General features: G+C 35.9%; 3 protein-coding genes across 12 annotated transcripts in view; all 3 read left to right on the plus strand.

Moving 5' to 3' along the window:
- LOC127963306 (mitogen-activated protein kinase 13) overlaps window positions 1-14,881 on the plus strand; it is a 259,971-nt gene that overhangs the window by 191,336 nt on the left and 53,754 nt on the right. The gene's annotated exons all lie outside the window — the stretch shown is intronic.
- Window positions 1-14,881, plus strand: part of LOC127963297 (bromodomain and PHD finger-containing protein 3) — a 234,857-nt gene that overhangs the window by 177,332 nt on the left and 42,644 nt on the right. The window lies entirely within an intron of this gene.
- The window catches only part of LOC127963298 (E3 ubiquitin-protein ligase TRIM33), a 27,259-nt gene continuing 20,026 nt past the window's right edge, over window positions 7,649-14,881 (plus strand). The window contains exons 1-2 of one of the 4 annotated variants that reach the window (XM_052563125.1): window positions 7,649-8,289; window positions 13,147-13,265. In XM_052563125.1, the coding sequence (XP_052419085.1) occupies window positions 7,743-8,289; window positions 13,147-13,265 (666 nt within the window). In that variant the 5' untranslated portion in view covers window positions 7,649-7,742. The remainder of the gene's footprint in view (window positions 8,290-13,146; window positions 13,266-14,881) is intronic. The other 3 variants (XM_052563123.1, XM_052563126.1, XM_052563124.1) reach the window with 3 other exon arrangements.

Genomic DNA, 14,881 nt, shown 5'->3' on the forward strand with positions numbered 1-14,881 from the left:
ATTTGTATTCTTTGATGTAACGTTATACATTTAATGTAGCATATGGTAGCAGTTATGCTAACAGTCGAGCAGGTATGGAGTTAGAAATGTGTCTTTATTACATGCGAGAAAATAAAAGATCTGAGAGAAAAAAAAAAGTTTGAGAGAAAAAGTTATCACACTGATAGCAAAAAAACATTTCATGAGAGAAAAAATAATATTTGAGAGAAAAAGTTTTCATGCCAATAGCAAAAAATAATAATATTTGAGACTAAAAAAAGTTTTGAGAGAAAGTATTTTCTCATAGAACATAAAAAAATATACATTTGAAATTTTAAAAATTACTTCTGAGAAAAAAATCTCTCTCAAAATACTTTGAAAAAAAAAAACTCTCAAATATATATTTTTTGCTATCAGTGTGAAAATATTTTCTCAAAAAAAAAAAAAAGTGTTTCTCTCGAAACGCTTTTCTTTGCTCTTGATGCAATTTCTTGCTCTCGTGTCAGGATTTTGCTTTCACTGTGAGAATTGTGTCATGGGCGGGGCCACGTTCCTATTGGCCAGTCGGGTGAGCATCGTCTTGTCTTGGGAGTCGAACTGAATCATTACACCATTGTTCGGTTCACCTGCATAGAGGCCGCCTCTGCCTTATGGATAGTTAAGTTGAGCACAGACACTCCAATGTTTGGGTAAGATGATGACACACAGCTGGCTGAGCAAGTTCAGTATCACTGAAGATTAAACATTAAAAAATAGCACTCATATTCATGAATGAATATTATATTATTTGCTTGCTAATTGCTAGTAAAGCTAACCAGCCATCATGCTAGGTAAACTTGCAAACTCACCTGGTTTATACTATGTTTAAATCAAATGCCAAATTAATGTTTTGATTTAGATAGTTTCACGCCTTATTTAGTGAGTAGTGAGCAGTGATTGATATACCGTTTGAAAGTGTCCCACCTAGTTTTGTTTAAAATAGTCTTTGTATGGTTGTTGCACATGTTTAGCTACACTGCATGTATAGCTCGCAAACTCAGCTACACGGGGCTTATTCTAAATATTTTTTACCATCTAGCTGAGGTCTAGAGCTGACAAGGTAAATTGCAGGTCTAGGACTAACTCTTACATTAGCAACCCACAAATATGTTTGTGCCTGTACTGTCATGGTAATTATTTTTTCTTTTAAATCTTTCAAACGGTATGTCAATCACTGTCTAACGTTAGCTAGTTGTAGGGTTGCCACCTTCCATGCATACTAGCGTTAGTTGAAAGTTGTGCGGGAGGTTGTAAGAACAAGCAGTTACTCTTCAGGTGCTTTGAGGCTAGCAAGTGCAAAGGTAGAAACTAGCTCACTACTCACTAAATAAGGCGTGAAACTATCTAAATCAAAACATTAATTTGGCATTTGATTTAAACATAGTTTAAACCAGGTGAGTTTGCAAGTTTACCTAGCATGATGGCTGGTTAGCTTTACTAGCGATTAGCAAGCAAATAATATAATACACGTTCATTCATGAATATGAGTGCTATTTTTTAATGTTTAATCTTCAGTGATACTGAACTTGCTCAGCCAGCTGTGTGTCATCATCTTACCCAAACATTGGAGTGTCCGTGCTCACTGCTCAACTTAACTATCCATAAGGCAGAGGCGGCATCTATGCAGGTGAACCGAACAATGGTGTAATGATTCAGTTCGACTCCCAAGACAAGACGATGCTCACCCGACTGGCCAATAGGAACGTGGCCCCGCCCATGACACAATTCTCACAGTGAAAGCAAAATCCTGACACGAGAGCAAGAAATTGCATCAAGAGCAAAGAAAAGCGTTTCGAGAGAAACACTTTTTTTTTTTAGAGAAAATATTTTCACACTGATAGCAAAACATATATATTTGAGAGTTTTTTTCAAAGTATTTTGAGAGAGATTTTTTTTCTCAGAAATAATTTTAAAAATTTCAAATGTATATTTTTTTTATGTTCTATGACAAAATACTTTATCTCAAAACTTTTTTTAGTCTCAAATATTATTATTTTTTGCTATTGGCATGAAAACTTTTTCTCTCAAATATTATTTTTTCTCTCATGAAATGTTTTTTTGCTATCAGTGTGATAACTTTTTCTCTCAAACTTTTTTTTCTCTCTCAGATCTTTTATTTTCTCGCATGTAATAAAGAACCAAAACTCACTCCATAAGTAGGTTAGTGAAGCGGTGTTTTTATACTTTTGCCATCACCCTTTTATACTGCTCTCTTTCTGGCTGAAGTCACACAAAATTAACAAAGACATTTAAAGTTATCAATAAAATCCACAACAATGTAGGAAATACGAGCAGTTGAACAAACATCTGTTGTACAAGCAGAATTAAAATTATTTTATAATAGTTTGTAGGTTATTTAACTTTGAATTGATGTTCTAAGTAACTTTCCAAATTAATGAGTTGTTTTTATTAAAGTGTTATGTTTAACACAAAATAATACATGTATTGTTGTTTGCTTTATGTTAATTAAGTGCTCTTGCTGAGGCATGGGAAAAATAAAGGAGCTGGAAAAAACACCTGCTACTGACATCAGCATCATCTACACACATGCTAGTGACCTCAGCATCATTTACACACATGCTAGTGACATCAGCATCATCTACACACCTGCTAGTGACATCAGCATCATCTACACACCTGCTAGTGACATCAGCATCATCTACACACCTGCTAGTGACATCAGCATCATCTACACACCTGCTACTGACATCAGCATCATCTACACACCTGCTAGTGACATCAGCATCATCTACACACCTGCTACTGACATCAGCATCATCTACACACCTGCTACTGACATCAGCATCATCTACTCAATTCAGTTAAATTCAATTCAAGTTTATTTGTATAGCGCTTTTTACAATACAAATCGTTACAAAGTAAATTTACAGAAAATTATGTTTCTACAATATTTAGTAGTAGCTTATGTTGGTGACTGTCAGTTTGTGCATGTTTGACAGGATTTTTAGAAAAATTAATACAAGACGTAGTCAGCCAGATGATGAACATTATTAATATTATTAATTAATAATTATTATATGATGCAGTCACACTTGTAGCAATATTTGTTAGTTCTGTTTGTTGATTCAGGGTTAGCATCCTCTGGGGTCTTCTGAGGGTCAGCATCATCTCTTCTCAGGTGTTCTGGATCCATAGAGACATCATTAGCATGCTGCTGATCCAACAAAGTAAAATTAGTTTAACCCAAGCTAATAAATAAGAATGCACATTTGATCAGATGCAACAACACTCACAATTTGAGAGATGCATTATTCGAATGCTTGCCGAAAGAGATGCATTACTCACCCGCTAGTGACATCATGCTTCTCCTCACCTGCTAGTGACATCAGCATCATCTACACACCTGCTAGTGACATCATGCTCCTCCTCACCTGCTAGTGACACCATGCTTCTCTTCACCTGCTAGTAACTTGTCTGCTTTGTGATGAGCAAATTTTGCTATCTTCTAGTAAGTTTAAGCTTTTGTTACCTTCTCAGCCAGGGTTTTAACCAACATAATACATAATAATCTTTCACATACTTCTCAGTGTGCTTTTTTTTGCTGAATTTAATGCTTAGATTTTAGGGGGAAATTTTAAGTCAGAAATTTTTTATGAAAATCTAACTCTTTACTTATGATCTGCAATATCGTTTCAGATTCTGAACACATCAGAAATCACCAACCCCTCCTGACATATCTTTCCAGTTTGGGGTAGGTATGTGGCAACAATATAACATAAATAACAATAAAATATAATTGATTGAAGCATGACTTATTGAGGTAACTGTTTTTTCTTGTAATAGAATACTATAGAACTACATTCACTTTAGAACAGGAACATCATTTGTTGGTAAATTCTTCATGCCTATTTTCTTCCTAGCAAAAAATTAATGTATTTTCAAAAGTAGAATTCAACAACTTCAGCTGTGATCTCTCTGATCAGCTCATCATCTCTCCATACCCTGTCCACATGGAAGTCACCTCTTGTACTTCTCACAAGATCACACCAGGTTAACTAAGCCAGTAACCATCAGCTGACCATGGAATGCCAATTGTGTTTCTTTCTCAGTTTTGCATGGTCCCCAACAAACTCAACGTGGGATGCCTCTCCAATTTCTTTCACATCAGGGCACTTAACCTCTACCAGGCCACAGAGAGGCTCTTCATTTGGGTCCACCACTTTGCCATCTGCACCAAGGTGTGGAGCATCAGGGTGGATGATGGGACCAGATGGAAGAACGTTAACTTCAAAGGTCTCTTCATAGCGGTGAAGAACCTCTGGCTCAAGTTTTAATCCTCTACACATCGCTCTCTAGAGACCCCGACAGATGTATACACACACTGTTTAATGCATGATATAAATGCATTTAACCTGCAATTACAAATGCATAATGTTTTGATGTTTTAATCCCAAAATGTTGAATACTGATATTTGCAATGATAAAAGAAATTGCTTTAAGAGGTGAAATGAAAAACACCAATATCTAGACAATCATGAATTGTAACATCACTTCCTTTAATGTTTTTACTATACAGTTGATATGGAATTAGTTTAAATGTAAAAAAAAAAAAAAAAAAAAAAGTATTACATGTTTAAATGAAATGCTTATACAAAATAAATATGTAGTTAACTTTAAAGTATATCTACATTTCTTGCTTTCATACATGGTCATATGAAAAATTTGCCGTACTTAAGTGGTAGATTTCTGCCATTTACTGGAAACCATTTAAAATTACAATTTTAAACAAAAGCACTATATGAACATTCTGAGTGATTTTATTACACTTATATACAATCAGACATCCCAACTGCTGTTTTTGGTAAAGTCATTAAGTGTCATTTCATTTAGATGAATTAGAATTTAATTTAGGGTCCTGAAATACCCTGAACACTGGACAGAGGTTAAGATGACCATTGCTACATAAATAAAATAAAAATTGAAACTCATCCTATTTTGTTTAAATTTTCCCTTACTAAATAATAAAGTTACTGATGCTATGGATTGAGGGATTACTTACAGGCTATTAACAAACATTTGCCTCTAAACCTCTTTTCTCTTTATTAAAACTTGATCTAGTAACCTACATGATAGAATTAAATGCTTTGCAAATCCGCTCGAAAGACCTGATCTCAAATGATTCGCGAAACGCGCTTCGGAGTCCCGATCTGAATCAAATGTTTTGCGAACTCCGAAGCCCCGAACAAATGAATCGCGAAACGCGATTCGGAGTCCAGATCTGAATCAAATATTTTGCAAACTCGCTCAGAAGCCCCAATCAAATGATTCACGAAACGCGTTTCGGAGTAGCGATCTGAATCAAATGTCTTGTGAACTCGCTCCGAAGCCCCAATCAAATGATTCGCGAAACGTGCTTCGGAGTCCCGATCTGAATCAAATGTTTTGCAAGCTTGCTCCGAAGCCCAGATCAAATGATTCGCGAAACGGGCTTCGGAGTCCCGATCTGAATCAAATGTTTTGTGAACTCGCTCCGATGCCCAGATCAAATGATTCGTGAAACGCGCTTCGGAGTCCCGATCTGAATCAAATGTTTTGCGAACTCCGAAGCTCCGATCAAATGGTTCGCGAAACGTGATTCGGAGTCCCGATCTGAATCAAATATCTTGCGAACTCGCTCCGAAGCCCCAATCATTCGCGAAACGCGTTTCGGAGTCGCGATCTGAATCATTTTTTGTGAACTCGCTCCGAAGCCCAGATCAAATGATTCGTGAAACGCGATTCGGAGTCCCGATCTGAATCAAATGTTTTGCGAACTCGCTCCGATGCCTCTTGTGGTTAACGTTAATCTTGCAGATCATGATTTATATCTAATCTTCCTCTCCCTGCAGTTGAATTTGGGCTGGGGTCTCAAAAAGAAACATTTTCAATCTCCAAGGTACAGTCAAATTACATTACATGAATATGTTACAGTTATATAGATTTGTAAACCGAAAAAATCAACGAAATCAACAAGTGAGACAAATGCGAGCTTTCAATTCATAATTTTCCAAACCTAACAAAATAACTGGAGGCAAAGTCTTTTTTAACTGCACGTAGATCACAAACCTCTGAAATCGGTTGATAAATGTGAACGTTATCGTGTTTTTATTCAGTAAAAACCGCAGCTCCCACGGTTACTTTCATTTGTTTTAAGGCAGTCTTGTCCTCACTAACATGGCGGACGCGTTGACGCATCGCGGCAACGGCTCAAAGCGGCCAATGAGGCGTCTAGGTATTTATATGTCTATGGATGGAACAAGGTTTTTTTTTTTCGTGGCCACAAGTTTAATGCGTAAACAAACCTGCGTGACCATAGCAATCCAGGATTATCAGAGATGGATTCATTCATATTTTATCTTGAATTAAGTAATTATTATATTAACCATATGCTTTGGCTACTGGGCTGTATTACATGCGATTGTCAGCATTCAAATTAAGTTTATCATAAATAAATATTACATAAAGTGCATAATAAAATATAAAAACTTTTTTATCCTTTTTCTTATCCATCCTACAGTCTTGTAAGTCCATTAACTGATGGTCTTTTCCCCATAATATGTGTACATTATTATTATTATTAGCCTATTATTATTGTTTTTTTTTTCGTTTATATTATTATTTTTTTTTGCTTCAATTTCGACCTCTTTACTTAACATTCTGAATACTTTTGTAAATAGTAGCGTACTGTAAATGCTCGACATTAAAATAAAATGTCATAATGTAAATGCATAAATTTTATATGTAAAAAATAATGTAATAATTTCGTGATTCAAATTGAAATATGAATGAATCCATCTCTGATAATCCCGGGTTGCTATGGTCACGCAGGTTTGTTTACGCATTAAACTCGTGGCCACGAGAAAAACATGTTATTCCCTCAACATAAGAAGTCAGTGGCCACGATAAATGGATGTTGTTCCCTCAACATAGCATCTCGAGGCCACGACACAAGTCGTTATCTTGACAAAATGATCTCGTGGACACGACATAATATGACGTTCCCACAAATTAATATCTCGTGGCCACGACATCATGATCATAGAAGAGCGTTTATTTGGTCACGTGAATCATCGAGTACTAAACATTTTATCGAAAGTAGTATTCAGTTATTTATGTGTAAACCTTATTAATGAGTGCAGCTTTAACATGCACAAAAATAGACGCAATTCGCCCTCAAACATCTTACTTTCGCAAAAGAGCAGTGAAAGAGAAACATCAGCTAATGAATATAAGTGTGGCATTTATTATAATAGGTTTGTGTGACGCTTTTGATTATCAAAAGTCTGATAATTTGCAGACCATTAATGGAAGAAATTGTAGCTTTAAAATTTAAATTTAAAGAATAAAAAAAGATTGTATTGCAATTAAATGTTAATTTACGGATGTTGATTTATTTAACGCCAAATATATCGTTATGATGTTTAATTAATTTTATAATTTACAATATACGTAGCCTACTTAAAAAAAAAAGTAAAAAAAAAAAACATTTTTTAATTTTTTTTTTTTTATTGAGAACATGTAAATAACGTTACTGAAAAAACAGGCATCAAAAACTAAAATAAAAAGACATTCACAAGATGCCAAATAAAGATTACTCAGATTACAGATTAAATACAGAAATACTCTGTATTTCTCTTTGACGAACATGAGAGCGACGGCATGACGTCACACCCATCAGGTTTTCTGAGTGCGTCGAACGTCAGGCGGTTCAAAGAGGAGCAAAGATGGCGGGCAACAAAGGCCAAGATTGTACGGAGAGCTCCGCGAATATGGAGGTAGGGGCTTCTGGAACAGAAGATAATGGAGACGGCGGCTCAAAGGACCCAGAGGCGGTGATTTTAATCGCCTCGGAGCCGAAGGAAGGAACAGACGAGCTCAATTCTCAAGAGACAGTTCCCCCAGCGCTGACGACATCCAGCAGCGGCGGCGGCGGAGCTACAGACGAGACCCCAAACACCGAGAGCACCGAGCCACCGCCGCCGGCTTCCTCCTCCTCCTCAGCGGAAAGCACCGCTGCTGGAGCATCACCCGCTCTCATTAACGAGATGTCGCCTCCTCCACCAGCATCCTCAACCTCCTCCTCTTCAACCCCTGCCGCCCCGATAAACCTCCTGGATACGTGCGCTGTGTGTAAACAGAGTCTCCAGAACCGCGACTGTGAACCCAAGCTCCTGCCCTGCCTGCACTCCTTCTGCCTCAAGTGCATCCCGCAGCCGGAGCGAAAGATCACTGTCCCGGTGCAAGGGCCCCATGGACAGGACACTCGTATTGGTAAGTTAGGAAAAGGGAAGTTAGCTTCGCCAGTGCTGTCTCCTATTCTAGTTCTTTCCCCGACTATTCTGTGTGTGTGTGCCTATGGATGCTGTAACCCAGTTGGTTTCAATCTTTTAGATGCCTCCGACTCCCAAATATGCGCAGAGGGTCACTATCCTAAAATTTGAAAGACAGCCATATATTTTTATTTTTATTATATAAAGTGTAAATAGTGATAAATGCGTTAAAATAGCATTAAATAGCAGCGATAGATTTTCTTTACACTAAATAAAAATAGCAGTATTTTCTTAGCGATCTGTTATTTACAATAAGTGCAAATAGCGAAAGATTCAGTTTACACTGTATAATCAACAGGATTGCAATAAATAAATATTATTTGGAACATTTTTAATTTCTATTAAGTAACAATTATTTTTTCTCTACACTCACCAGAATACTGTACCGTTAGGTAGCTAGCTATTCATTAATTCTTTGCATTACGGTATTTATTTTAATCTATTAAGCCTAATTTGGTTAAACCCTGTTGTATTTTTTACATTCTTGCAATGTACTACTGATTAATTCTTTGTCACGATTTGTATTGTTGCAATAGTTCTATAGGTTTGCATAAAGCAATATTGGAGATATGGAATTGCACAGCTGTATATATAAAGTTAAATATTTGCATATTCAACTTTACATGCAGTACGCTTACATAAAGCAATACTTGCTATAATGCAAATCTTAACTGGTTGATTTTTTTATATCATCACAAAATGCAAACTATAATAATTCCCCAGCTCTAAATCTGCTAAATGCGACTATAAAGCAAGATGTTGTAAATGTTAATGTCATGATTTTCTGTAAGACTGCTTTGAAATGCTGTACATTGTTTAAAGCAGTATACTAATAAAATTGACTTGACACAGGCAAGCAGTCTGAAAACCCCTGCACTAACCAACCATTACATTTTAATGAAAGACTCTCCAATTAACTAACCTTTCAAAATAATCAGCCTTTTCTAAAGTCGATTAGTTTGCTTTAAATTGGATGCTATGATGTTGCGGCCTCATGCACGGTTAGTCAAATGATGCGACAGGTGTCAATCTGAGTGATATGCAGCAACCAGATTTGATCTTTTCTCAGTGGACAATCTCAGACAGTTGCTGGTTTATGAGACAAATGGCCCTGATGTTTTGACATGTCATTGTCTGTGTGATGATGATCAGATTTGGTGCTGTCAGTATATTTGTGCCATAAGAGCCACCTAATGTGGTTAACACACGAGGTAACTGAGGATGTGATAATGCAGGGGTCATGGCCTGTGACCTGAACTCATGTTGTCATTCATTAACAATGGTTTTCTTTGACAATGCACACTGTGTCATCCACAAATGCTGCGTTTTTGCTTGTAAATGAGGCTAGAAGCAATGCTGTGGTGTTGTTGATTTGTGATGCATGGCTTAGTTTTAGTGTGGTTTGTTGGAGCATTATCACTTTGTGTCATTATTGGTGTAGTGGAGGTATGAAATGATCAGCATGACATTTTGGTCAAGCACTTGCTTTTCTGTTGACTCCTGAGTGCAGTGTATTATTCATTATGCTTGCGTTTCTTATAATAAGTTAGTGCCATGCACTGTAGTTAATAATAGATGAACTCTGCATTAGCTGCTGCATGTTAAGCCGTTTTCATATTTTGTTTGTTTATTCGCCCATGTAAGGGATCACTGATAAACCTCTTCACTTCACTAAGCAGTCTCTTCACTGTTTTTATTAAATGCAGTCAGAACAATATGATCATATTGGATCAGTGCATATTACACTGCAGAATATTTTGTCAGTGTATCACATATTGAAAAGTTCATTCCATTGACCAGAAGTATTCAAATTAAGGGCAGGTTCAGTGTATTGAACAAATTTGTACAAAAATGATATTTTTGTATTCGTAGGATTTTGTTTGCTTTAATTGAATAGGCTACACTGGGTGTCACATTACATTTGAATCTATTACAGACATTAAATTTAAATACATATACAATCATATGAAATTGATTGTATTTAGGGGCTTCTCGTACTTTTCTTGGTGATACTTCGTGCCAGTTTATCAGGAAGTGATGATTTTGTTCTCTTTGATGCGTTGAATGGAAACAGTGCTTTATTCACAATTGTTTTATGCGATTATTCCAGTTTTGCACATAAGTTAAATTTGAATCTTTGAATAGAAACCGCTAATGTCTAAAAAGATTTTGGAAATACTCTGGTATAATGTATATTCAATTGATTGTTTTTATTTATTAACTAATTTTAATAGGCAAAAACAAGTAATTTATACAGGCTTTTTAGTTCTTTTTTTTTTAATTCAAATTGTTAAAAGTTCATCAATCTCATTCTTTCAGTCCTGTTAACAAAGTTATTGAATGGAAAATGTTTAAATAAATATTTTTATGTAATTAATTTTGTGAATGTAATTTAATTAAAAAAATATATTTTTCTTATAAATAAAAAAATAAAGTAGATAGAATAGATAGAGCTAGTGTTATAGTGTCAAGTTATTACAGTTATTAAAAAGAAAACAAGGAGCTATGATAAAAATAATAGAGAATGCTAGTGTTAGTAGGTCATGTTTTTTGTTTCTTAAAAATTAAAGCAAATAGATGGAATAGAACTAGAATAGAGATTTGAATAGTATAAATCTGCAATTAAGATATATATTTTTTTAAACAACCCTGTTACCATCATATAATTATTATTTTTTATTGAAGGAAGTCGTGGTTTTAAACGGTTAATTTCTGAAACATTGACAACAAGGGTGAAAAATAAACTATCAACTCATAATATTTAATTTGATAGTCTTAAGTGGATGATCAACATTTGCTTATGAATTTCAGGACAGTCATCATTCCTTAATACTCTTTTTAATTTTTTCTTGTGTGTGTGTATAAATGATTCCCTAAACTTGAGCTATATTATTTGGTGGTTTACTTGTAATTTTTTTGGGATCAGTAATTGATGGTTCACTTGCCAGGTTTGTTTTGGGCTTGCCGTAGACGTTTAATTAAAGTTCAGGAGGAAGGTAACTCAGAGTTTACCAGCGTGACTCATCACAGTAACTGAGTGAAGAAACTGCGTGACACACACTTTGCTGTTTGTAGAATCTTAACAAGCACTTTGTTGTACTCAAGCATGTCGTCCAACTACAGTTGTCAAACTGTTATTCTCAGCCTGACTGTAGCTGTTTGCTTTGCTTTCAGACACTTCATGGAGACTTTCCTTGATGTCCAGAGCAAATAAATCCTTCCAAAGAAATATAAACACCAGCAACCTATTTTTGTCAGTAATGTACAGCATGTTTATGAAATTTAAAACCAAAATTTTCTAAATGTGCTCTAGTTTGTTAGTGCTATCATATAAATGTTGTGAATTTTGCTATTGAATCTTAACAAATCAGTAACAATCACCTATTTTGAGCTCAAACATAATTTAAGTGTATCCTAATATTAAAGAGAGTGGTTCATCACCCTTGGTTTTAAAGTAATAAGGCAATTTAATTGCATTCCAGTGCTCTGCATATGAATAAATGTGCCTCAGGCAATGCTCCACTGCCTCCAGTTAATATCAGTACAGAGTAACTCAGCTGTGAGTTACACTGTGTTTCAGTGCAGTGTCTCCAGCTGCGCTCACCAGCCAATCATCAGAGGGGTTTTGCAGCTGGGTGCTTAGGGGAAACCGGCTGAAAGCTGTATGAGCCAGTGCAGACTGGCTCAAACCGGTTTGGACTGGTTCTATCTGTAGCTTTGTGGGGGGATTGATGGGCTGTCATGGAAAAGAGGTGGGGGGTGTTGCATGTGATGGATGGGGGAGGTGCGTTTCCAATCACTCAATGTTTTCAAATTAAATTAGGATAGAATTAAATTAGTTTTATGAATAGATCATTATTTGTGGTGAAATGCTGCTGCAAGACTGCCACAAAGAGCTGACTCTTAGTTATTGCAGCAGATGGCAATAATGGATAATAAAATCTTATGAATTATTAATAAATCAAAATACCTTTTTGGATTTTAAATGCATAAGAAGACGGCATTACTGTCTTATGCAATCTCAGTAAAAAATTCAGCGTTCCCTATAGGAAGGTTTATGCATGTGTGTGTATTCATTAGAGGAAAAACCTCTTGAAGCCTTTGAATTTGTATCTTTTAATCTCCGGTTGTTAAAAAAAAAAGTTTATACATTGTGCCAGAAAGAAGTCATCAGTTTATCTGTTGATTGGTCAGTCCAGTCACATTCCTGATCACCACTAAAGATCTTTTCTTTTTTCTTTCCTGTTGTTTTGTCATGATTTTTTTTCTCATTGTAAAAGCTTTTCTGTAGCAATTAGAGATGTGTCTTGATGGTCAGCTACTCTCCTAGTCCAAGTAGTTTCATTCTATTGCACTCTGTTTAGTTATTTACAAATGCCAGAACTGGCCTTAAATAAATGGATCTGACCTGACGTCAGGTGAACGTGAAACCAGGACCTCCCGAACGCCAAAAAAGTAAACTATTCATTCAGAAAACCCACAATAAAAATATATACATTATATCAAGAACAGAACCTGAAACAGAACAGATTTCTGAAGTCATTGTTTTTAATTTAATTTAATTTAATTTAATTTAATTTAATTTAATTTAATTTAATTTAATTTAATTTAATTTAATTTTTTTCCTTTGGTTTCCTGTAATATCAGTTTTTGTCTAGGGATTCAAATGAGGACTGTTTAAAAATAGTTGCATGACTCTCCTATATAGTATACAAAGATGAAGCACTCTTCTGTTTGTTTCCAGACTTTTCTAACTCTGTGTTGTTTTTCTTTGTTCCTTTTTCATGTTTTTGTGCAGTGAACGTAATGCGTTGCACGGTGTGCCATCAGGAGTACAAACAGATTGACATGGTGGACAATTACTTTGTCAAGGACACTTCGGAGGCCACAAGCACATCAGTGGAGAACTCTACACAGGTCAGTATCAGCCCTGTGGTATTGTAGAGTGTAACATACAGCCCTTTTACACTGCACGTCGGACCCGGCATATTGCCGGGTCGCCTTCTGTGTGAAAGCAACCACGTCCCGGGATTGATTCCGGCATTGAACCCGGGTCGGGGACCTAGTTACATTGCCGGGTTCAACCTGGGACGAGTGCTGTGTGAACAAAAGCCAGATCTAATGCCGTGTCAAAGTGATGATGCACGTTATTGCGCAACTCTTTTACCAGCTTTTTTGAAGGAAGATCAACGTTCGCGGTCGAAAAGATATGTGCAAACTCTAATGAAGCAGAGATCAGTTAGTTCCTTACTTTCCGCGCTGACACCAAGATCGTTCGCTTGCTTCAGTGAAAGTATAACGTGCCTAACGTTTTCGACTCGTACATTACACGTCACGCCCTGATGTCACGTGTCGTTACGGGATCTTTACGGGTTGTGTGTGAAAGCACGCACATATCCCGGGTAATCACTGGCAGTGTGAAAGTGCAAAATCTAGCGACACGGGAACAATTGCAGGAACACTTTACCTGTGTATTTGCCGGAATGGCAGTGTGAAAGGGGCTATAGTGGTGGGCGATATAGCCTTAAAATTATATCACAATATTTCAAGAATATTTGCGATTACAGAGATTTATGACTATATAAAAAACAATATGGAACAACTTTTTTTTAATGGTGATTGTAGTTGGCAGGCAGCAGCATTTATTAGTGCATACAAAATAAAGGGCATTTTCTACCTATTGATTGTCATCGATGACCAACTACCTAATTCAAAGTGTAAATCTATTCTCATATTCTCTGTGTTCACCTTTAAGCAGACTGATCAGTGTATGACGTCAAAATACCTTATTACCCCAGGGATCCAAACTAACATTTGAGAGTTCTACAGATGGTGTCACAAGGAGCAGATGTGGTAGCACTGCGGGGTGTGTGCGGCAGTATTCAAATCTAGATTATTTAATCATAAAATTACTATTGTTTTGCATTGATAAGTGCAGTTACTAATAATATTACGTCTTACTTTCTTGTTTATTATTCTTTTGTTTATTGTTTATACAGATTTGACTGTATAGCACTAAGCTTGAGTTAAGATGCATGCAAAATGTACTTTTATTAACAACAGTAACAGGTGCAAAATAAAAATTTTATTTAGAAAATGTATTGTCCAATCTTATTAAATATACCATTATTCTGGTATATGGAAGTGACCAACTTCAGTGATAAAGTGGGATTTAGTGGGGAAATTAAAGAAAAGTTTGTTTTTCAAGGCACTTTATGACTTTTCTTACTTACAAAAAAAAGTGTAAAATTCTGAACAAAATCAGATTTCTTGATAATTTGATATTTTTATAATAGTGATTTTATAATTTTTAAATATAGAGGAAAAAGTAGAAGTGAATGACTAATAAGCCAATAAGTGCTCCTCTGCTGCTGTCTACTGGTTATAATTGTGATTTTAAGTTTTTTATTTTTTACCACACCATGGTTAGAGTTAGTGTTACCGCTTCTAGGGCTGCACGATGTGTCGTTTAAGCATCTATATCGCGATGTACGAATCCACGATTGTCACATCGCAGGATGTGCGATGTAGGC

The sequence above is a fragment of the Carassius gibelio genome, chromosome B8, assembly GCF_023724105.1.
Source record: "Carassius gibelio isolate Cgi1373 ecotype wild population from Czech Republic chromosome B8, carGib1.2-hapl.c, whole genome shotgun sequence".
Classification (NCBI taxonomy): domain Eukaryota; kingdom Metazoa; phylum Chordata; class Actinopteri; order Cypriniformes; family Cyprinidae; genus Carassius; species Carassius gibelio.